The sequence below is a fragment of the Labeo rohita genome, chromosome 19 (genome assembly GCF_022985175.1).
Source record: "Labeo rohita strain BAU-BD-2019 chromosome 19, IGBB_LRoh.1.0, whole genome shotgun sequence".
Taxonomy (NCBI): Eukaryota; Metazoa; Chordata; class Actinopteri; order Cypriniformes; family Cyprinidae; genus Labeo; species Labeo rohita.
In genome coordinates this window covers 19,100,826-19,126,219 of record NC_066887.1, presented here as the reverse complement: position 1 = coordinate 19,126,219, position 25,394 = coordinate 19,100,826, and the positions used below count along the sequence as shown (strand labels likewise).

At 35.5% G+C, this 25,394-nt stretch overlaps 1 protein-coding gene across 2 annotated transcripts; it reads right to left on the bottom strand.

Annotated features, from left to right (window-relative positions):
* Window positions 1–632: 632 nt before the first annotated feature.
* kiaa0319l (KIAA0319-like ortholog) lies at window positions 633–24,068 on the bottom strand. Of its 2 annotated transcripts, none has more exons than XM_051136827.1 (22): window positions 23,803–24,068; window positions 21,795–21,915; window positions 19,991–20,108; window positions 17,501–17,829; window positions 16,205–16,454; window positions 15,949–16,047; window positions 15,775–15,872; window positions 15,596–15,683; window positions 15,381–15,473; window positions 13,952–14,084; window positions 11,329–11,557; window positions 11,108–11,231; window positions 10,873–11,005; window positions 8,353–8,501; window positions 8,065–8,216; window positions 7,674–7,812; window positions 6,537–6,696; window positions 5,626–5,768; window positions 5,412–5,534; window positions 5,217–5,307; window positions 3,256–3,344; window positions 633–2,034 (listed from the first exon to the last, which is right to left on the bottom strand). In XM_051136827.1, exons 3-22 carry the CDS (start codon window positions 20,085–20,087, stop codon window positions 1,838–1,840), a joined length of 2,916 nt encoding a protein of 971 aa, XP_050992784.1. In that variant the 5' UTR covers window positions 20,088–20,108; window positions 21,795–21,915; window positions 23,803–24,068; the 3' UTR covers window positions 633–1,837. The 2 variants fall into 2 exon arrangements, with proteins under 2 accessions (XP_050992784.1, XP_050992783.1); XM_051136826.1 differs by having other exon boundaries at window positions 15,949–16,053; window positions 23,803–24,066.
* Between the last annotated feature and the right edge of the window lie 1,326 nt (window positions 24,069–25,394).

The window sequence follows — 25,394 nt, the reverse complement described above, 5'->3', positions numbered from 1 at the left end:
TCTGACAAAACAGTGCATGGAATTACAAGTGGCCAGCTTTCACTGGCTAATAATAAATGGACAGTTTTCAATAGTTGGTCATTGTGCTTTAAACTGGGGCATTTCCAAACTAATTTTCAGAATTTTGGTTTATTTTACAGTGCCCTTGTTATGCATGTTACATGTACCTCTTATAGTACAATTATGTAAAATTTATTATTATTTCTTCTTGTGGACTACATGTAAACGTCTTTTATGTGAAATATCTTATTCAGATCAGTACTAAATAAAAAAATAACATTTATTTTCTATGATCCTTCTTATTTTGGTAAAATAATTAACATTTTGCAGATTCTGCAAGGTGTATGTAAACTTTTGATCTCAACTGTGCACTTTTTTTTGACTGCAGATGAAAAATCATGTGGTCATCCACTTAGATCACAGTAATTAAAAATAAAAATACAGATGGAATCTAATTTGGTCTCAGATGAGTCAAGCTCCATTTAAAGCAGTAAATGTGGTTTGGTTCTTGCTTACTGCTTTTCTAAAACACTGCCCTTTAAGGTAAGGTTTACATAAAATTGTGTACAATCATAAGAGGCCTTGGTGAAATTCAGAACAGAAATCAAGTACAATAAAATAAAAGACAGCTGTAAATATATGTTTTTTTATTTACTCCAGTTATTAGAACAAGTCACATGAAACAGGGAATTCTTCACTAAAAACAGCAACAAAAAAGCATGGATTAAAAAAATCCCTTCATTTTCCCCCATGCATTTAAAATGTGCAAGACTCAGACATGTGGGGGGGGAAAACACACGCACATTGTCTAGATAACATTCAGCTCTTTCATAACAAACCAACGAACATTGGAAGTGGAGTGTCTCATTTCAAATGGCTGAGATGAAACTACCTTAAAACCGAGTGATGATTTCTGATGAATCAACAATCAAAAAACTCAATACTAATGCAAACCAAGTGCAACAAAAACATGATTCGCTGACTAGTGGCTAATTCCGGTTTGAGTAAGCCAGCCAGACCCCATCCTGTTATATTCATTCTCCAGAACCAGAGGGGGTATGCGACTAGCCCCAGTGCAACATCTAATGCAATTTCCAGTGTACGATATCACCTCTTCAAACTCCTGACAAACATGGCTATTAATGCTGCAGACGTCACTTTTGCTGGTGTTTAAAAGTGGCAAAGGGGCATAAATGCACCTTTGACATTCAGCCACGCAAGACCGCAGAGTAGCACACGCATCTCGATTTAATACATGCAAACCATAAAAAAAAATCTGTGGGAAGCAAAATCTTGGCTTCTCATGCATACAACATGGCATTATTTGGTGCCATAGGACTCAATCTCTGCATTGTTACCACAAGTAAAAATATACAAATTAATAGACATGCCAGGCAGTGTTTGGATGTGACAGGCTGCCTGTCATATCAGGAAGCTTCATAGAAAGGGGACAGTGAGGCAGGCTCAGTTATCTGCGGTGAGATGTGACATTCTGGTTGGGAAAAGTTTCTCAGAGAGCTACTCTGAAATTCCCAACCCTTTCCAGTTGCCGCTGGCACATATATCGCTCGTCTTTCTCTGCAGTGAAGCAGGTACATTCTCATTGTCTTTTTGAGGTGCATGGCTCTACAGATTTGACCTTTTGTCATTTTCCACCATTCGTGTTTTAATGCATTTTCATTTTGGCTCAGACTGGGCTGCGATTCAACCCAGGGATGCAGGTGCAGAGGTCATTCCTGACATCCTGCAAGTCCCTCCTGAATTAAAGTCATTGACATGTGTCGTGGATGAGGGGTGAACAGTGCATTGGGGCGATACGAGAGGTTTGGCCTATATGCTAAAGCAGCTCCTCTCTTTGTTTTTTAGGTTTGTGAGGACCTTGGCCGTTACGCAGAGATCCGTTTTGGGGTTTCAGGAGTTTTCCACGCTCTCGATCAGACCAGGGGATTCCCGCTTGGCCATCATCACTTTCCAGATCAGAATCGGAGTGCATGAGTGCAGAAGATGTGGGAGCAGGAACTGGCTTCAAGCGACCTGGAGGAATAAGACGGGGATAAGCTGAAATATCTTTGCGATGGAGAATGTATCATATAGTAAAATAATCAGATGGTTAAAAGGATAGTTCACCCAAAAATAAAAAAAATCTGTCATTAATTAATTACTCATCCTCATGTTGTTCCAAACCCGTAAGACCTTTGTTCATCTTCAGAATACAAATGCAGATATTTTTGATAAAATCCGAGAGCTTTCTGACCTTGCATAAACAGCAACGCAACTGACACGCTCAAGGCCCTCTGCAGGGTCAGGAAGCTCTTGGATTTCATTAAAAATATCTCAGTTTGTGTTACGCAGATGAAATAAGGTCTTACGGGTTTGAAATGACCTGAGGATGAGTAGTTAATGACAGAATTTTCACTTTTGGGTGAACTGTCCCTTTAAAAAAAACAAAGGCTGTCAATTGAACAATTTCATTTATGTACAAACATTAAAAAAAAAAATAAAATAAAAAAAATAAAAAAATAAATATATATATATATATATATATATATATATATATATATATATATATATATATAAATAAAACTATAAATAAAACTATAACTATATAAAATACATTTATAATCAATTATTAATATTAATCCAAATACACTAAATATATTGACTTCTAAAGCCACTTTTTGTACACAACTGTTCAAAGTCTCTTATGCTCACCAAAGCTGCATTTATTTGATCAACAATGCAGTAAAACAGTAATACTGTATAATATTAATACAATTTAAAATAACAGTTTTATTTTTTTATATATGTATGTTAAAATGTAATGTATTCCTGTGATGGCAAATCTGAATTTTTAGCAGCCATTACTGCAGTCTTGGGTGACACATGATTGCACAAAATTATTCTAATATACTCATGCTTGAGTAGCATTTCTTATTATTATCAGTGTTGGAAGCAGTTGTGCTGCGTAATATTATGTGCAAAACATTCTTCATAGTCCAAAAAAAAAAAAAAAAAAAAAAAAAACAACAACAAACAAACATACAAATAAATTTTTATATATATTTTTTTAAATAAAAATATTTTGTAATAATGTAAAAATCTTTACTGACATTTTTGATTGATTTAATGCATCATTGCTTTAAAAAAAAAAAATAAAAAAAATAAAGAAATAAAAACAATTAAACATAATATTGTTCAGCAACTGACATCCCTAAAAGGATCACATAATTATCTTCAAATGGATAATTTTATTACCAGGTCTTGGTAACTGTAATTCCAGACTCTCTTGATCGTCCCCCTCCAGCATTTTATAGCGGCTCTTTCGTCTCACCTTACTTTTCCGTCTGTTCAAGACAACATGCACAATTTTAATGAACAATAAACTGATTCAAAAATAAATAAACTGATAAATAAACAGATTATCATCCATTTAAAGGATTAGTTCAATTGCAGAATGAAAATTTCCTGATAATTTACCCACCCCTCATGTCATCCAAGATGCTCATGTCTTTCTTTCTTCAGTCGAAATTAAGGTTTCTGAGGAAAACATTCCAGGTTTTTTCTCCACATAGTGGACTTAAATGGGGATCATAAGTTTGAAGATCCTAGTTTCAGTGGAACTTCAAAGGGCTCTTCACGATCCCAGCCGAGGAATAAGGGTCTTATCTAGTGAAACAATGTCAATGCTTGTTTGCACTAGCTCTGCAATGCGTGTCTACAACCTTACGCATAACGTAACTACGTTGGAAAGGTCACGCATGGTTAGTTCTTCATCCGTGTACTCTGGTTCAAAAAGGTAGGGTAGGGCAAAAAACTCCATGTCATTTTCTAGTCCAACTTCAAAATCATCTGACATTGTTGTTTTACCTTTTTTGTAAAGGTCATTTGTTAGTCTTTACATTATCGGTTTGTAAACACTGGGTCGGTACTTCTACCTACGTCACACATGACGGCCTAAAACTAACTTTTTGTTACACCTGCCAATGGCCGGTGATGTGAGAAAAATTACCAGTCATGAAACTAATTTTGGAAAAACAGGCAGTTACTTTATATGCATTTATGCTGTATGTGATGAGTGGGGCCGGGCCGAGAGACGTGGGAATGGAGCGAGGCCAGTGGAGTATAATGATAATGAGCGACACCTGCGCCACTCACCTTGAATGCCTCCGGCGGGAACCGGCAAACATTCAAACACTTTAACAATAAATTAAACAAACCCAAAAGTAAAGCGGCAGTCGTCCGTGAGGGGCTGCCGCTTTACTTTTGGGTTTGTTTAAACCCACAGAAAACACAAAATAAAGTCCAGGCCCGGTCCTCTCTCGTCTTCCACTGTCGACGCTCCTCTTTTTACCCTTCCGGAGCTCCTCCGTGGGACTCGAGACCGGTGAATGGCGCAGGTGTCGCTCATTATCATTATATTCCACCGGCCTTGTTCCGTTCCCACGGCTCTCGGCCCCGCCCCACTCGTCACAGTCTAATTACTACATTTTCATGTCAATCCATGTTCATATTTAGTGCAAACGATGAGCTGTCACTTTAATTCAGTATGTCCAGCACAGCACAAATAGATTCTGTGTGGAAACGATTGCTAAACTGCTGCAGATGCACCGCTCCTGGAATGCACTGCCGGACCGCAGTTGCTTATGAAAAACAGCTAACCAGTCACAATGATTTTGTCTTCAGAAAAGATTATTTTATTTGCTTACGTCACAAACAGTGATTCTCCTTAAAAACTGGCTGTTGATCTAACTACATTGCATTGTTATAATTCGTAAAAGTTTTACCTGCCAACCAGGCGACTGACACGGTTACATATACTCGTCAACACTGATTTTTACTCTCATTTGGCACTTGGCGAGTGTTAATTTTAGGCCCTGCGTGTGACCTTTTCAATGTGATTATGTTATGCATGAAGTCTAGCTAGTGCAAGATGAGCATTTGTGGTTAAAATGCATATAATTTTCAAGTTTTTTTAAAAGAAATTACAAATCGTTTAACTAGATAAGACCCTTATTCCTCAGCTGGGATCGTGTAGAGCTCTTTGAAGCTGCACTGAAACTGAAATTTGGACCTTCAACCCATTGATCCCCACTGAAGTCCACTATATGGAGAAAAATCCTGGAATTTTTTCCTCAAAAACCTTCATTTCTGTTCGACTGAAGAAAGACATGTGGGTGAGTAAATTATCAGGACTTTTATTCTCGAATAACCCTTACCTTCGACAACAGCACACAATACCCCATATTACAGTCGCTATGGCAACCACGATCATGAACGATGCTATCGTCACATATAATACACTCCATTCTGGAAAAAAAAACATCCAACAACATAAACAGACCATCAAACCTCATGTGACCTAACTTCACAAACAGCTTCAATCCACAATGTTGTGCTTAGCGTATGCTCACCACAATTGCTCTCAGTGTCCCAAAAATAAGTACTGAATAAATTCTCCATCCAGAATGGGTGGCAAACACAACGTCTGGTAAAGGAATCGCATTCCCCGTGACTGGAGCAGTTCAGCTGGCAGACTAGGGAAAGATCAGACAGTCGATAAGAGACCAGTGCTGGGCACTGCTGTAATAAAAACATGAGTTAATGAGGCATCTAATGAATACTCACTAACTGTGTCCACTCGCCGGGCCCTAAAGATAAGGAATTCATTTTTTTGCTTCCGAAATTTGTTGCGGAGTTCCATAGCGACACTATGGCCAGCCAACGGAGGTCGTCCAGGACCTCCAGACACCAGAAATACCAAGCGAGTGCTGTAAAAGTAAGTACAATCATCATATATATGTAAAATATCCACCTTTTCTTCCTGTAAGAGCAGGTGCAGCCATTTGTAAATGTTATGGGTCTGGCTTATGGTCTCAACCACGTCCAGCTATTTTTAGCTGTATGTTTTACTGCTTGATATTGAAAATTGGTGTCTTAGCATATTTTTTTTAATGTATAATCTGAATCATGAACTCACTGGTTTGTAGTGCAAACAGTTTTACAGTTTACTGCACATTGTTATTCTTCTCGTTATTTCCCTATAGCGACTAATGAACCGGAAGTATCGTCCATAGGCTTATTCCCGTGTTAAAGAAAAAGGTGGATATGGAAGAAAAAAAAAAAAAACAGCTTTTGATATCGTTATAGAGCATGTGAGTGTGCATGATTTTAAACATTTCAGAACCAATGTTTCTTTGGTTATTATTATTACATTATTATTCTTTAGCTTGGGTTAACATCTCTTCCATATGTACGTCAACTTGACAGTCACCACTAGTAAGCTACTACTACTAAAAATGTTGTAGAAACTATAATTTTCTGTAAAGCTGCTTTGCAATGATTTGAAAACCGCTATACAAATAAACTTGAATTGAATTTAATTGAATTTTAATTAATGACACTATGGTTGAGTAAAATGAGAAATTCTCCTGCATTTTTTTTTTTAGTGCTGTGAAACAATTTAATCAGATCTGTGGAGGTGGGCATTAAGTTTAGCACTGTCCATGAAGCCTGAACTTGGGATAATCTGGACTGACCTGTGCTCATTGAAGGCGCTAATCTCTCGCACTGTGATGTCACTGTCCAGGACACCCAGAAGGACGCCAACCTGCCTGATGAGCATATCCTTCTGTCTGCGGGACACCTGAGCCACAGCAACTTCCAGGATCAGCTCCACCAAGTCTCGCTCATAAACATCTGAGGAACAGTAAGAGGATATCATTAAATATTTTTTAGTTATTTATTATTGGCTCACAATACCAAAATTTCAGTGGCTGATAGCAATGCCAGTGAAGTTCAATTTCCATTACCAATTCCATACCACAGCCAAAACAACACTATTAAACAAACCTTTTAAATTTTGTTATAATTATTACATTTAAACAATAGCATGTAGCCTTCAAGTATTAATGAATAAAGTAAACAATTCTTTAGGCATCTAATAGTTGTGATCTAATTATGTTATAATCAAATTTTTAAGTCAGTTCTTTTGAACCAATTAGTCTTTTTTTCCATTTATTTTTTGACCGAACTCAACCACATGAAATTACATCAATGTTAGAAATTAAACCTAAAATAATAATTACAAAGAAAAAGCATAAACTGCAACATATGACCAAAAAGAGCTTTATGATAAAGTTTTAGAGCTTTAGCAGCATATTGAAATATGTTAATGCAATGTTGTTAAAGGGGACATTGAATGTAAAATTTACTTTTACATGGTGTTTGCATATAAATGTGCCTTAGTTGTGTGTGGACACAACCACAATGATAAAAATCCATTCACTCCTCTTTTTTTAATTCTCAAAAACCTAAACAGTCTTAATTATCAAGCCATTTTGATTTTCATTTTGATGACATTATAATGCTCAAACCCCACCCACGACCGCTGACAGATTGTCCCATATTAGCATATTTCTGCCCTCAGCCAGTTGTACGCAGCAGCTCACTCATTTAAAGAGACATGCAATGAAACGGCTCGCTGTGAACAGAGCTGTTTTTGACAAGGTAAAATGGGTGTTGTTTTACACGACCATTGAGACATTTTAACCAAAGTATGTTGCACATATTTCATAAAGACCCTAAAGAATCATACCAACTTGTGGAAAATGGGCATCTGATGTCTCCTTTAAAATTATTAGTTTTATGTGACTATCTTTTACATGAACACTGACCTGGTCGAACTTCTACAGTGCCTCTGTCAGTACTGGTCTTTCCCTTACTGTCAGTTACAGTCAGGGTGAAAGTGTACTTCCCTTCCACCAGATTACCAAGAAAAAGCACTGCCTGGTGGTCAGAGTTATTCAGGACATCCTAGAAGAGTAAAAAAAAAAAAAAAAGAGAGATCACATTTCAATGGCATCCCAATCACTGTGGTCCTGATGTGTGACTCCACCTTCAGGAGGAGGAACAAACAAAGAAACTGGACCAAATTAACTGGTCTCACTTGTTCTGTCACTACCACATAGTAGTAAACAAAGACTGTGACTGTCTGAATATTCAACAGAGCTATGAATGTCATTTGAATGTATGGAAAACGGCCAGTATGAATTTCACTCTACTGACCCCTGCAGCCGGGCTGCTGTCTTCACGGGTCCAGAGGTAGCTGATGCTTCCCTTATCATCTGATGATCGAGAACCATCCAGAAATGCTGTGCGGATGGGAAGAGTGATCGGAGGACTGGAGAGCACTTTGGCCACTGGTGGCTGATCATCCTCTATTTTAAAAAAGAAAAATCGTTCTAATATTACAGACAGACAACCACAGAACAGGTTGACATGCCCTCATAAACTGCAAGAACAAGTCCTTGAACAAAGTCTAAAACCTGCCTGGATTTAATTAAGGAAACACACCTTCTCTCACAATGACAGAGACTGTGTCAGAATTCTCCAGGCTCCTTTCATCTGTCACTGTCAATGTGAAAATGTACTCGCCCTCCTGCAGACCGGTCACCACGGCAACTGCAGTGTCTGCATTATCAATTTTCACCCCTTCTGGGCCCCTGTGACACCATTAAGAAATGCAACTATGAGTCTACAGTTAAATTAATTACGTGATGAAGTTAGACATTAAAGGAGAAGTCCACTTCCAGGACAACAATTTACAAGGAATTTACTCACCCCCTTGTCATCCAAGATGTTAATGTCTTTCTTTCTTCAGTCGTAAAGAAATTATGTTTTTTGAGGAAAACATTTCAGCATTTTTCTCCAAATAATGGACTGATATGGTGCCCCAATTTTGAACTTCCAAAAGGCAGTTTGAATGTGGCCTCAAACGATCCCAAATGCAGTTGTAAATGATCCCAGCTGAGAAAGAAGGGTCTTATCTAGCATAACAATCGGTTGTTTTCATAAACATAATACAATTTATATACTTTTTAATGTCAAACGTTCGTCTTGTCTTACTCTGCTTGGACTGTTTTTGTTCCGGTTCATGACAGTTAGGGTATGTCAAAAAACTCCCATCTCATGTTCTCCCTCAACTTCAAAATCGCCCTATATCACTGTTTTACCATTTTGTTAAGGGGGTTTGATCTTTTTTGCATGTACACGTTACTGGGTCGGTACTTCTGCAGCAATGTAGGATGATTTTGAAATAATTTTTGAAGTTAAGGGAGAAAATACGATTGGAGTTTTTTGACATACCCTAACTATCTTGAGTCAGAATACACAGAGTTCAACGAGAGAAGGGCAAGATGAGCAAGATTTCAGTATTTAAATTGTATTTTTTTTTATGAAAATAAGTGATCGTTTTGCTAGATAAGACCCTTCTTCCTCAGCTGGGATCGTTCGAAGCCGCATTCAAACTGCCTTATGGAAGTTCAAAATTATGGCACCATATCAGTCCATTATATGAAGAAAAATGCTGAAATGTTTTCCTCAAAAAACATAATTTCTTTACGACTGAAGAAAGAAAGACATGAACATCTTGGATGACAAGGGGGTGAGTACATAATATGTGAATCTTTGTTTTGGAAGTGGACTTCTCCTTTAAGGAGGCTTTGATATCATTTCCCTCTAAACCACTAGATGGCACTTTCCAAAACATCTGTTTTTCAACATACACCCGGAAAATTGGCTGATTCTTGACACGATAACAGACAGCAGCATAAAGTCAATTCTGTGCATACTTGATCTAATATCTGATGTTTTAAAAAATGTTGTAGATTTAGGTAGCAAAATTAAATCAATAAAATTATTCAATATATCTTGAGACAAAGGTCTTCTAAATGATTTTCAGTTTTAAGATAATTAAAACAGCATTTTTTGGTATTTGAGATAAAAAGCACCCTTGCTGTTGGGGCTAAAAGACACAATAATTAACATATTAATTAATAGAAGGCTGACTCCATTTGTTGACATGTTAAATTCAGATGGTAAATATCATATATTATGCTGGGTGTCCATCAAGGGATAATCACCATGTTTAGAATAAAACCATCATATTTAAAAACATGCTTTTAATCATATCATATAATAAAATATCATTTGTTGTTACTACTGTAAATCTATATTAAATTATTACAGGATCTCCTTCAATGCTTTCAGAATCTTTACATTTCAAAATAATTTTGTTTCTGTATTTTAAAATGTTTTTTATATTTACATTTTAATGACAGTATATTTATTGAACAAAAAATAATTAAAAGAAAATAGTACAAACTTTGCTAAAGGTGATTGTTTTGAACAAGTATTAACTTAGACATTATTTAAAAAAAAAAACAACAACATTATTTTAACTAAAGAATTTTTATCAATACTGTGTGCCTTTACCCCATGTCTGGGGTAAAAGGCCTCCCTTGCCACCTCATACATTTATGAGATTTTTAAACAAAATAAACAACTTGTATGATTTATTTTCACACTCCATAAATGTTCAATACAAATTTATTTTTCTGCAATCATATACTCCAGTCTTGATTCACATGATCCTTCAGAAATCATTCTAATATGCTGATATTGTGCTCAAGATTTTTTAAAATATTTTTAATATTGAAAATAGTCCTGCTGCTCAATATTTCAGTGGAAACTGTGATACAGTACTTTCAGGATTATTTGATCAATAGAAAGTTCAAAAGAACAGCATTTATTTGAAATCATTTATAATATTATTAATGTCTTTACTGTCACTTTTGATCAATTTAATGCATCCTTGCAGAATAAATGTATTGTTTAAAAAAAAAAAAAAAAAAAAAAAAAAAAAAAAAAAAATCTAAGAACCCAAACTTTTCAATGGTACTGTATGTTAATTTAGTACTGATTGTACTAAATTAATGCGTTAAGATCAGTCCAAACAATTATATTTTGTACATTAAGTTCATTAATTATAAATATACATGCAGGGAAAGTGTGTAACATGCATGTGCAACTGACTTGGTCTTTGTCCAATGGTACGTAGCAATTTTTTGGTCATCGCTGCTCTTGCTGCCATCCAGCGTGGTACGATCGACAGGCAGCGTCAGCTCCTTGTCTGGACCAGCATCCGCTACAGGTGGCTTGTTATTTTCTGGAAGGATTTCACATACAGTGTTCTCAAGCACAAACAGCAGCTTCAAAATACATGTACAGTTTAAATATGAATCAGAGTGTTCTGTCTTTTAAAAGATACCTGGCTGGACAATGACAGTGACCTGAGCTGTGTCTTGCTGGCCAGACGAGTCAGTGACGGTTAGCTGAAATGTGTAGTCACCCTCCTGCAAGGCAGACAGCTGCAGAATGGGCGTCCTCACACCCTACAGAAGACAAATGTGTGTTTACTAATCCACTCAAACATAATAAAACATAATAAACATAAATGACATTCAAAATAGCATTGTCTTTCTCACGTACTTGCATCTCGACCACTTTGCCTTTGCTTTCAGGACTGAGTGACCACTCGTAGGACAGGTTGTCATGGTCATCAGTACTTTGGTTACCATACAGTGTGATATAGTTGCGTGGCAATGTAATCACTTGGTTAGGTCCAGCATTAGCTGTAGGTCTGTAGTCCGTGGCCTTGTTAACTAACAACATGGCTTGGGTTGAATTCTGAGCTCCATCCGAGTCAGTCACTGTAAGACTGTTGGAGGAAAAACAGATGTAGCTTAACAACCTTTCCAAACACACTCAAGTGTTAAAGTGCCTCTATTATGCCTTTTTTCAATATTGCCTTTCATGCAGTGTGCAGTGTAGCTGTATCCCTGATAGCACACGTACATCTCGGAAACGTCTATTTGACGCCTGCAAGACATCTGCAAGACGTAGTTTGCTCATCTGCAATACGTCTATTAGACGTTTTCTATCAAATGTCAAAAAGACATCTATTAGATGTCTTTAAGATGTTTATGATTTAGAATGCATGCAAAACTGTCATCTTACAGATGTCTGCCAGATGTTTGTACACAGCAGATGCTCTCCAGATCAAAAAATCTTTAACAGACATCTTGCAGATGTACATGTGCTATCTGTGCTATCTCATGTGAATGTAAACAATCTGCAAAGTTATAAAGCCAAAAGTGCACGATAAATAAATCCTCTATTTGGACCAGATGGTTCCACTGAATCACAAGCTGTAAGTATGATAAAAAATAAATGTTTATATTTTCTATCAAGCGCACAAAACATAGAACTATGAAAATGGGCGTATCATTTCTGACACGCACTGTACATGGTATACCAATCACAACAGACTGGACCATCTGACCAATCAGAGCATAGTAGGCTCATGGAAAGAAGGGGTTTAGAGAGAATGAATCTTTTGAAATGCTTCGAATGAATCGTTTGAGAATTGCTAGAAAATGAGGTGATATTAAACACATATTTGGAGATAACTAAAGCATTTTTTGACCTTGCATGCATGTAAGGCTATTATAGGAGACTCATAAAACAATATTAGGAGTTTAAAAAATGGGTGCTTTAAATATATGCAGACAGACTGGTTTGCCTGGTACTGGCTGAGGTCTAGAGACTAACAAAATGATTAGATAACATCAGTGGTGGGCAGTAATGTACTTAAGTACATTGAGTCGGCAACTCATTGATTCAAATGATCCGTTTAGAGCGAGTCTCCAGTGAACTGAATTCACAAGTAAGAACCAGGAGATCCGAGCGTGTGCGCGACTGATGCTGCAAAAAGTTATGTTATTATGTCGAATTTTAGGTCGAATTTGTGTCAAATTTTAGGATTAGTTATTGTAAGTGAAAATCATATTTAGGTCAAAGCTGTCGGTTGTTGTTGGCGCCAATAGCCTCGCAGTTAGTGCGCCGACATACAGTGCAACTGCGCTCACGGCAACTCAAGTTCGAATCCCGGCTCATAGTCCTTTGCCGATCCCACTCCCTTCTCTCTTCACCCAATGCTTTTCTGTCTAATCTACACTGTCCTGTCCAAATAAAGGCATAAAAAGCCCATAAATAAATCTTAAAAAAAAATAAAAAAAAATAAAAGCTGTCTGTTGTTTGTGAATTACATCTGCTGTAAAGGATGATCTGTTTAAGCAGCGTCTCTATGTTTTAGGTCAAAAAACAGAAAATTTAAATAACAGATTGAACAAAAGAAATCATCCACGTTCATATTCCCCGCTGCTGTAACGTTAGCAGTTTTATAAAAATGCTATGCAATTAGCCCTACGTGACGTCTGTTTTTATATTGTTTTTATAACAGTGTAAACTTTTATATTGTTTGTGTAGACAGATATGTTTATTCATAACCATACTAAAAATGAGTAAATATTGTTAGCTGATGCTAACTGTCTAGCGAACAAGCTTGCTGGTGCTAAGTTGAGTAATTTTTAACTATAAAGTCCAAATATTTTTATTCAACCAACTAGATAGATTACATCCGAGGGAAAAAGAAAGAATGTGATGTTCAGAACATGGTAACTACAGTAATTATTAAAGTGGGAAGTGATGCCCTCCTTTGTTTACACAAACAATGTTTGAAAGGAAAAAGTCATTATGAAAATATATTTATATTTTCCCTAAAATGTTCTTGCTAACCTCAGGCATTCTCGTATCATGTATAACATTATGCAAAACAACAAGCTTTAAAACACCTTTTTCTTACTGGTGAAAATTAGATGGTCAAATCTGTTTTCTCTCAGGTATATCGCAGTGTAAGCTTCACAGTAAATATTACTACATCACTCTCGTCAACATAGCCCATATCAACAACAACAATGTATTTTTACTTCATATAGTGGTTATTTTGGGAAAAATCCCAGGTATTTTAAGCAGTAGGATTATAAAAAAATATGTGCTAATATAAAATTCAATTAAGTAGCCTATATAAAATATCAAAATAAATCTATCAGTACTTTTTTTTTTTAACTTAAGTAAATTAAAAAAAAAAAATCAGCTACTTTTGTACTTTCACTCGAGTAAAATTGAAAGAGGAGCATTTTTACTTTTACTGGAATAATATTTTATTATACGTATCTGTACTTCATCCACCACTGGATAAGATAAGACATACCTGAAGGTGTAGTTACCAGGAACCAAGTTGGTGAGAGTGAGAATAGCAGTATCACCCGAAGCCTTTTCCTCTCTGAGAGGCCCTTTTACCTCCTCCCAATGCCACGTCACCACTTTATCATCATCAGTACTCTCTGAGAAACATAAGACATTTATGATCACAGATATTTCATTAGTTACACTTTGCCACCACGTTTTGGATATTTAAAGATTTTTCTGATATTCTGCTTAATAGAACTTATATTAAACACTTCATTTGTGTGTTATTTTGATGTTCCCATTAGTTAGTTTCACAATCAATAAATTGTAGGGATGTAACGGTATTAACAATATCGTGGTATCGCGATAGCAAAACTGCCTCGATATTATTGTGGTCACATGACGATATAAAACAATAAGTCTTCCGGGCAAAAAGTGTAGATTTTTAAAATATATTTACATTTTTTATTCTAACATAAAAGGTCTTTAAATTTGTGTTTTGGGCCATTATGCTTTGGCACAGTATCTGTCAAACAAACTAAAACCGAAAGCACAATATGGCTTAATCCCTTCATCAAGTCTGTCTTTGCTGCGTGTTTCAACTTTTGTTCAGGCGATCAGTTCGTGATCTGGTATTTTCTGCGCCTCAGAACGGCTCAGTTCACAGTAAATGCAGTAAATTCGTTTACTGCATGTGCTATGAGTTTAGAGTACATTTGCCAACTCAGCGGCCACTAGTTATGCTTCATTTCTGCAGCAGACGATTACAGCATTTCACTAGATTTGTAGTGAGATGCATTTTTGTAAGCCTGTTTTCACTGAGGCTGGGGTTTTCTGTCAAAATAAAAGCTCTACTGCACTTTCCGTCAAAATAAAAGCTTAAAAGTGCAGTATAAATTACTGCAGTCCAAATTCAAAATGTGCCTTTCAAGTGTAGAAATTAGGAAAGAAGTATTGTAAATTCCCTACTGTTGTGTAAAGCAAAAATAATATACCTATGAAATATTCATTTTCATTTATTTACAGTTACATTTGTTTTACAATATATGTTATTACTGTCATTGTTATTATTATTATTTTCAAATTTGCTCGGCTTGCTAAAACACCAGTGTGTGAATGTAATTTACACTGTGACAGTATAACACAAATAAAAAGATAAACAAATAAAAATGTACACTTTCTTCCCACCTAACACCGCCCCCTGCCTGCCCCGCCCCCAAAGCCTTCATTGTCTTTTTTTTTTTTTTTTTTATTTAAATATCGCAATAAATATCGCATCATAGACTTTATATCAAGATATTATCGTATCGTATTTTGATATCGTTACATCTCTAATACATTGTCTGCAATATTATTTCTTTTATAAATGCAGCCTTGTTGAGCATAAAAGACTTCTTTCAAAAACATTATAATAAGGATAAAACTATTGGTTTAATAAATCTGATACGCACGACTGCCGTCAATCACAGTTGAGCTTGTAGGCAAAGAGATTTCCTGGTACTTCGGAGAAACCACTGCAACAGGTGGCTTATTCACTCGTGGCTCTATAGAAAACAAGAAGCACAGGATTTATACATATTTTATGTGACATTTATACGGGCTGCCCAAACAGTGCGCTGAAAACTGAATCCAGTACAATTAGCAGGTACATCAATACTAAAGTTACCTGGTTTGACAGTAACGTTGACATATCCCTCCCCATGAGCACCGTCACCATCCACTACCACTTCAAACTCATAGAGGCCCACTGTCAGCTAAGGAAAACATTGTTTGGGATATTAGGAAAGCTTATAATAGTCAAGCCTTGCAGATAATTAAAGAGTAAGAAATGCATGTTTTATGTACCTTACTGAGCTTAAGCGTCTTGCTGTGTTTACCCTCCATTTCTCCACTGTAGTCTTTTGGATGCGTCCTCAAACGCCAATCGAAGGCATAGTTAGCCCCTAAAGGAATGAACAGAAATTAATACAAAAGGCCATAAAGGAAGAACTAAGTACAATGGCTTATTTAGAGCAGTACCTGAAGGGGGCGCTGGCACTACGAAAGCATTGAGCTCCACCTCATTGCGTGGTAAAGTGACCTCCACATTTTTGCCAGCAGAGACAACTAGCTCTCGCACTGTTACTTAAAACAAATTACAATACTCAAGGTTTTCATCACACATCACAGATCACATACAAGTCTGCTTCGTTTTCATTTACTTTGCAAAACTCATAAGACCGCTTGTAAATGCATACAGTATGATAACACAGTTATAGAGAGCAGTATGTTGTACCAGCTGGTGTTGGCGGTGGAGTCACGGAACGGGTGTCAGACGTGGACTGTGGTGACTGATTACTGTTGTTCACTGCTGAATGATCCACAGTGTCTGCAGCCAGTGTTGAATTATACTCGGGTGCTGAGAGAGCTGTCTGTTGTCCACTGCCACTGGTGGACTGGATGGTGGTCTCACCAGTTATATGCACAGTTATATTGGATGTGGTCAGTGGTGCTGTGGGTTTCACTAACAAGTCCTGTTCTATTTCCTGTGAGGGTTAAATATCAGTTAGTTCACAGTGATATGCTGCAAAATAATACTTCAGGGCAGTGATTTTAAACTTCTATTCTATTTTGTCAAAATAATTTAAAATAAATACATTTTTAAAAGTCACCACAACATAATGTACAACATAAAAATGCATATTAATAAATGTACTATTGTTATTAAATATTTAACTTAATATATTAAATAAATAAAAATAAACAATTAATTAAAAAAATAAATATTGAATGATTGCTTGTTAATAATTAACTCTAAATGAGCAGTAGGTGATAGAAAAAATAATCCAAAATGGTATTCTTTTTTGATGCGATATTAAAATTATATACTATTTTGTTATTTATTTAAATAAGTCAAAAACTCCATAATTTTAAATGCCTCAAGTGACCACGATTTTATAATGTACAGTATAAAAATGCATATTCATATATATGCTATTATAAGTGTTATTAATTTTGTTATATATCTTGATTTATATTACATATAAATATATATTAGATATATTTCTTAAATATATACATGTATGCTTGTTTATATATACACATATAATTATAATAATTTTTAAATACAAATATATGCATATAAATATACATAGTATACACATATATATTATGTAAACACAAACTTTTATTTTAGATGCGATTAATTGCAATTAATCTGTCTGACAGCACTAACTTAAGTATTAAATGAAATAAAATAATTATTTTCCTTTTTAAAAAATGAATTGTAAACAAGCATTAGATTACATCAATCGGCCTACATGTAAAAATATGGGAAATGACAATGCACAAAATTAAATACCTAATACTGAACAATATACATTTGTTGCAAACAACAGTAACAGTTTTTGTGCTTTAAGATAGTGGGTCTCATTTACTAACTTGAATAATGTGGATTCATCAACATTAGAATGACCATTATAACAACATATGCATCTTTCCAGTGAAACACATTTATTGGAATATTTCTATGCACTTATTTGTAAATGAGATTCAATGTTAAAGTCATTTGAGATCATTTAATATAGCTTACATGCTCTGTTTCCCTGATTACTCTGATATCCTCAGCATTTCGAGGTTTCCTGCCCATGCTCCTGTTCAGCTCCTGCAGAAGCCCCAGAGATTTTCTATGTGGCTGAGGAAGCCAGGTAATGGAGCAGCCTTCTTTTCTACCACAGGCCAGTAATACACATCTTCCACCGAGACTCCACACAGCACCGCAGGAGGGCTTCAAACAGCAGGATTCCCAGCACCGAGGCCCTCCCCCGTCCACTGCCAGCGGCTGCCAGCCCAGGCCGATGATGCTGCTCCAGTGGATACCCAGTACACCGCCTGTTACTGTGCATATGCTGGAAGAAACTCCTGAGAGAGGGAAAAGAGACATACACAAAAACAAATGTTAATCAGGGGAAAACAGGCATAAGAAAGAGAAAGTATTAATTAACATGACAAACCTATGGCAATAAAGTATCAGTGTTTTGGATGTATGCATGGGGATATCAGAAAAAAACAACAACAACTTTTTTTTTAATTTTATAATTAAATTATTTTAATTGTATGGCCAATAACTGATAAATGTTTATATACTACACTATTTTGTCTAAATAGATGAATATATCAACAAATAAATAAACAACTTCCTTGTTTTAAATACCACAGGTGATTTTAGTTACCACATCTTTATAATGCATATAGTTGTTTTGAGTTTGCGATTGCATTTATGTGTTGTATGAAGAGGTATTTAAATGTTATGTAATGTGTGATGTAATGTGCAGAAGAGGTATTTAAAGGTTAAGAGGCAAATAGTGCAATATGATTTGTGGCGCATTGACAAGTAAACAGTCAAATGTTCACTTGTCAATGCACCACAAATCATATTGCACTATTTGCCTCTTAACCTTTAAATACCTCTTCTGCACATTATCATGCACAGTTATTATGTAAAGTACTTGTATAGTCTGTCTTTCTTAGGTTAAGTGTATGTACAGTCAATTATTTATGGTATATGTATAGTTACATGTATAGGTTTAAAAAATTGTTTCTATGTCTAGTTTATGTATGTTCATATTTATGTTTATTTATGTAGCACCGTGGTCCTGTGAGACACGACATTTTGTTCCACTGTATGTCCACACGTGGCGGAATGACAATAAAGCTCGACTTGACTTGACTTGTTAGGTTATGTGTTAAACTCTACACTATTTTGTCTAAATAAACGCTGAATAAATAGGCCTAAATCAAATCCCTCATTTTAAATGTCACAAGTGACTTTAGTCGCCACAATGTTATAATTCACAATATTTAAAAAAAAATGCATTTCCATTATAAACATTAAATTAAATATAAAAAAAAATCCTTAATATTAAAATAACAAATATTAAAATAAATTAAATATTTTAAATTGAGTAATTATTTTTGTTTTTAAAATTTTAAATGAGCATTAGATGACATTAAATGCAATCTATGGAAGCCCGTTTCTGCCACTGAATTTTTTTTTTTTTATATAATTTTTTTTAAAGTAATTGCAACTTTTTCCTCACAATTGCAAATTTACATCTTTTTTCTCAGAATTGTTTGATACAAACTCACAATTCTGTATGAACTTTATTACCCACAATTGCAAGATTATATCTCACAATTCTGAGAAAAAAAAAGTCAGAATTGCGAGTTTGTATCATGCAATTCTGAAAAAAAAAAAATCTGAATTGTGAGATTATTTTTATTTTTTATTCAGTGGTCGGAAACAGGCTTCCACTGTAATCTAAGTCTAAAAATAGGGGTAATAAGCATACACAATCAAATATATTTGCAATATAGACAGATTTCTAATACTGAAATCTCTCATTTTGGCCAATATATTGGAAACAATGTACAATTCATATGATATGGAAATCTATTAATTTTACAGATTTCCCACATAAGATCAACTGCGAAGCAATAGGCTATTGACAACTCATGCATGCAGACTCGCATCTATCCTTGATACGACGGGAAATAATGTCTGTCCATGCCACCACAAGACAAGACTGTTTATCATACAAGTCACTAACACGTTGAACTTGTCTGCTCTGACAAGTTTCAGGAAGTCAGAGTTGAGTTAGACATCCACCCCCTTTCTCAATTCCTTCATAGACACTGTTTTGTGTGTAAAGACTGTAACCATGACAACAGAGGATTGCTTATTATGGGCTAGCAGTGAAACTCAAACTGCAAGACACAGCCCCACCCGTGCAGTTTCTCTTTGGGGTGGGGAACTACGGGCCTGTTGTGTGATTTCCCCCTTTTGTGAAAAGGAACACAAAGTGTCCATTATGCTTCCTTCCAAATCAGTGCCATCACTCATGGCCACAGTAAGTCACCAATATATACTCATACACGCTAACAACAGTTGACTATTTGTCCAACATTCTACTAGTCGGTTAATGATGCTGAATAGTGTTTTTAGTTTTGATATTTTTTAATGTTGTTCTACAGTCTACTTTCACCATTCTTCTGCCATTGAAAATCTATGAGACCTGCTTACCAGAGACTGAGCAGAGAAAACACAGACAGAACAGGTACAGTGAGGTAAACTGGCCGGGCCATTTCCACCTGTGCATCCTTGGCTCCACATTGGGCATCTTCCAAGGAAGTGCGAGGATCTTGGAAAGAAAAACACACAAATCATAAAGCCAATTCACCTGACCTATATTAAACAAAAGCCTAGTCTACAACACACATTAGTTTGATTTAAAAGGATAGCTCATCCAAAAATATTCACTCACCCTCAAGTCGTTCTAAGACCTTCGTTCATCTTCAGAACACAAATTAAAGTAGTTCACTTCCAGAACAAAAATTTACAGATAATTTAACGCAGTTTAAACGCAGCTTCAAAGGGCTCTTAACAATCTCAGCCAAGGAAGGAAGGTCTTATCTAGCAAAACGATCAGTTATTTTCTAAAAAAAAAAAAGACAATTTATATACTTTTTAACCGCAAATGCTCGTCTTGTCTAGCTCTGCGTGAACTCAAGGTTCAAGACAGTTAAGGATATGTACATCTCATTTTCTCCTCGCTGCAGAAGTACCGACCCAGTGTTTGCAAAGTGAACATGCAAAGATCATCAAACGCCCTTTACAAAAAAAGGTAAAACAGTGACGTAGGATGACTGAAGTTGGAGAAGAAAATTAGATGAACTGGAATACACAGAGTTCATGCAGAGCTAGACAAGACGAGCATTTTAGGTTAAAACAATTTTTATTTAGAAAATTACCAATCGTGTTGGTGCTGATAGCCTCGTGGGCAGCGCACCAACATATGGTGCAGTTGCGCTTCAGGTGTCCCGAGTTCGGATCCCACCTTGTGGACCTTTCCCGATCCCACCCCCATCTCTCTCCCACTTGCTTCCTGTCATATCTCCACTGTCCTATCCAGAAAAACGCAAAACTGCAAAACTGCAAAAAAGAAAAGATCGTTTTGCTAGATAAGACCCTTCTTCCTCGGCTGGGATTGTTTAGACGCCTTTGAAGGTGCATTTAAAATGCATTTTGGAACTTCAAACTCGTAGGCGCCATTGAAGTCCACTATATGAAGAGAAATCCTAAAATTTCTTTACGACTGAAGAAAGAAAGAAATGAACATCTTGGATGACAACGGGGTGAGTACATTATCTGTACATTTTTGTTCTGGAAGTGAACTTCTGCTTTAAGATATTTTTGATGAAATCTGAGAGTTTTTTTTAACCCTGCATAGACAGCAATGCAACTGACACCTTCAAGACCCAGAAAGGTAGTAGTAAGGACATCAATAAAACAGTCCATGTGACTTCTGTGGTTCAACCGTAATGTTATGAAGCTACGAGAATACTTTTTGTGCACAAAGAAAACAAAAATAAGGACTGATGCAAGAGCTGGTGTTCTGACGTAGAACCTGGATGTGCTGGACCTTGTTTATAAGCAGAGGAAGACACACACCGTACATAAAACACTTTGTAAACATGTCTGATGTTTTTTCAGAGAGGATGACTTGCAATTTTTTGCTCAGCCTTTCTTTGAACAAGAAAATACAGATGATGAACTAAGAGAGATGAACTAAGAGAGCAGCACCACAAACAGACGTAGTAATACTCTTGTGAACGTAAAGTATGCAAAGTATTCACTACCTTTCTTGGCCTTGAAGGTGCCAGTTGAGTTGCTGTCTGTGCAGGAGAATTAATTGTTCTGAAGATGAAAAAAGGTCTTACGGATTTGGAACGACATGAGAGTGTGTAATTAATGACAAAATTGTCATTTTTGGGTAAACAATCCCTTTAAGTCAACTTTACAAATGCTTGTACAATGCTTGTCATACCTTTACAATACAGAAAGCCCAGCGATACCGGGAAGCAAACAATGTGAGATGTGAGCAGACAGATGAAAAGTCGTCCACACAAACACCTCCTGAAGCCACAGCCACATGGCACCACAGCACTCTGTAAATACAGGGATTTCTATCACAAACTCATATTAAACAACTTAAAGCCTGTAAATATTATCTTAGTTATATCAACACCCAAACTTATATCTAATACCATGTCCTAATCTAATTCAAACTTTCCCAATATTATTTTGATTTACTGATTCCGAAATCTAAAATAAAATTATTTGGTGATGCCACATTTAATAAATGAATAAACACAAAAGAAAACTTGTATATTGCTTGTATATTTATATAATAACTTTTATATGTGACCCTGGACCCTGGTCACAAGTAGCATGGGTATATGTGTATGGGTCAAAATCATCAATTTTTCTTTTATGCCAAAAATCACTAGGATATTTAATAAATATCGTGTTCCATGAAGATATTTAGTAAACTTCCTACCGTAAATAAATCAAAACTTAATTTTTGATTAGTAATAAATTTATGAACTAATTTGGAGAGCGATTTTCTCAGTATTTTGATTTTTTTGCACCCTCAGATTCCAGATTTTCAAATAGTTGTATCTTGGATAAATATTGTCCTATCCTAACAACACACATCAATAGAAAGCTTATTTATTCAATTAAACAAATTTACTTTTATGACTGGTTTTGTGGTCCAGGGTCACATATAGAAGCTATTACATAGATGCACAAGCAAAATATTTTAAAGTCAAAAAATGTCACAGCTTATAATGAAGTGAATCAGCATTTGACATTTGAAAACTAACATTCCCAAATATCAAATCTCAAAAAAGGTATTGTTTCAAGACATACTATATTACTTAAACAATGCGACATTCAGGTGAGAAGTTCTCAAAAGGACAAACAATCAATGGCTGGTATTATCAGGATGCAAAGGAATGAATAGTTAAAGAGATTAGTTTTCAAAATGACGATTTTGACATTTATTCACACGCATATTGTTCCAAACCTGTGACTTGCAATCTCATGTGAAACACAAAAGGAGCTGGAGCTGGTTGACAGCTGCGGTCATTTTTCATTGTCACGGCATTATTTTACACACAATGAAAGCGAAAGGTGACTGAAGCTGTAACGCTGCTTTTTTTCATAGAAGAAATAAACTATTCTTTTAACACATTGATTAGACACTGGTTTATATGAATCTCTGTCGTTCATTCATAACGCCAAGGGAGTTATCAGAACACACTGGTTTTGATGTTATGAGGGACAGACAAGTCTGTCAGCCAAGTTTTAGTTAAGAGCGTCGTGCTTGTGATGCGAACATTACATGACAGTTAAAGATGACACGTCGCATTTTAGGACAGAAACGGGTATGTGAACGAGACAAGGAAGCGAGCAGGTGTAAAGAGTGTGAAGATCCGGGCTGGCAAACTGTCATCGCATAAATAAATACAGTAGTGCACTGGGTAAACGGATTCATTAGTGGTAAACCCTTAGGGGTTTATTTTCCCTACAACCGCATGCTGAGTTAGCAATGTCACTTAACTGAGCGACCCTAAAATGATGCTGATGAACAGATAATCATTTAAAAGATGACTTTAATCACCACCGCTGTTTAAATTATACTCAAAATTGGCATGTCAGTTCAGAATCTAAATGCGATTTTAAATATAACGTTCACCTGCAAGTTGGAAACGTTCATTGCGCACAGCTGCATTCTGCATTTGTAACCCCAAAATGTCACATCTCGTTGACAGTGTTGTTTTTGCTGATTTTCATGTATAACTGGTTAAAGCTCGGGCGTACACGGCAGGTTTCGGTGATTACCAGTGGCGAACCCAATGACAGGTTGCTAACAGCTGTTCAGTGTTGGTTACCACTGGATATGAAATAACTCACGAATGAGCGAACATCATCGCTCGACTCTGTATTTATCGACACGTTGACAAGCAGCATTAAATAATGTCACTCACCTGCTCAACGTCAGTCAGATTTCTTTAGCGCAAAATGACATTAGAGCCGTCCAGCAGCAGCACCTGTTTTCATCTCAATCTGGGTCGTTAATCTCTCGCAATCGCACATTCACACGGAAACAGACCAGCGCTCACAGCAGCGAACCAGCGCATTTCCGCCCCGCACACCGAGTTGTCATTTTGAAAGTTTAGCGTTTGATCGTATAACAGAACTGAAATTTTAATGATAGTTATGGTTGTATAAAGTTATCAATAGATTTAGAGGTATAACAGAGTTCTAATAATACTGTTTATTTAATTAAGCAATAAAGATGCCACTCACAAACATGGCCGAAAACATTCTCTGAAACGTCACTTCCGGTTTTTAATTTCTCATGTCCTGAAACACGAGATAACATAATATGAAACATAACAAAAACGTAGCTTTATATTATAAATGAAAATGTATAAATGTATAAATCTTAGGAAATACATAGTTTTAGATAAATAAGTAAAACTGAGATTTAACATTTAAATGTAACTCTAATAGTTTGGGTTAGGATATATATTAAACCTTATATATTATATATTATACCTATATATATATTATACCTTAAATGTATAAAAATTGACATGTAAAACTGCATTTATTTTAATACGTTTTTTCACATAAATTTATATAAACTGCATAATTATGGCTTTATTTTAATGAGACTAATTATAAAAAACACTGGTTACGGTTAATTCTAACCGTAGACAAAATTTAATTTAATTTAATTTAATTTTATTTTATTATCTATTTGGTACGCACTATGTTTATTTTAATAATCATACTGCTGATTTCATTTTACTACACCAGAGAGCGCTGTCTTTCTTATTTGCGGGTTTTAGCTCTAGATCTAAACAGATTCACATGGAACACCGCACTACACGGAAACACTGACTGTGGTCTGTTTTCCTCCATCTGTCCCCGTTTAATGTAAATACCAGAGGGTAAAATGCAATTCGTGTACACTACCAGTCAAAACCTTTTAAACAGTAAGATTTTTAATGTTTTTAATGCTGTCTCTTCTGCTCACCAAGCCTGCATTTATTTAATCCAAAATACAGCAAAAGCAGTAATATTGTGTAATATTTTTACTATTTAAAATAACTGCGTTCTATTTGAATAAATTTTAAAATGTAATTTATTCTTGTGATCAAAGCTACATTTTCAGCATCATTACTGCAGTCTTCAGTGTCACATGATCCTTCAGAAATCATTGTAGTATGATGATTTGCTGTACAAGAAACATTTATTATTATTATTATTATTATTACCTTTTTTAAGGATTCTTTGATGAATAGAAAAATCCAAAGATCAGCATTTTATCTGAAATAACTGAAAATACATTATTTATACTTCAATTCAAAAGCTTGGAGTCAAGGTTTTTTTTTTTTTTTTTTTTTTTTTTTTGGAAAACATTATAAATTGATCAGAAGTGATGATAAAGACATTTAGAGTGTTACCAATGATTTCTATTTCAGATAAATGCTGTTCTTCTGAACTTTCTATTCATCAAAGAAACCTGAAAAAAATCTACTCAACAGTTTTCAGCATCAACATAAATGTT

Bases quoted from the DNA above. Each gene is read 5' to 3' on its own strand.
- kiaa0319l (XM_051136826.1), bottom strand. From the start codon at position 20,087: ATGCCCAATGTGGAGCCAAGGATGCACAGGTGGAAATGGCCCGGCCAG. The intron at 15,873-15,948 runs GTACTGCTCTAA...TCATTCCTTTAG, and splicing joins AGTGCCAGCGCCCCCTTCAG to GGGCTAACTATGCCTTCGAT. The intron at 11,558-13,951 runs GTATGTCTTATC...TTCCTCCAACAG, and splicing joins CCTGGTAACTACACCTTCAG to TCTTACAGTGACTGACTCGG.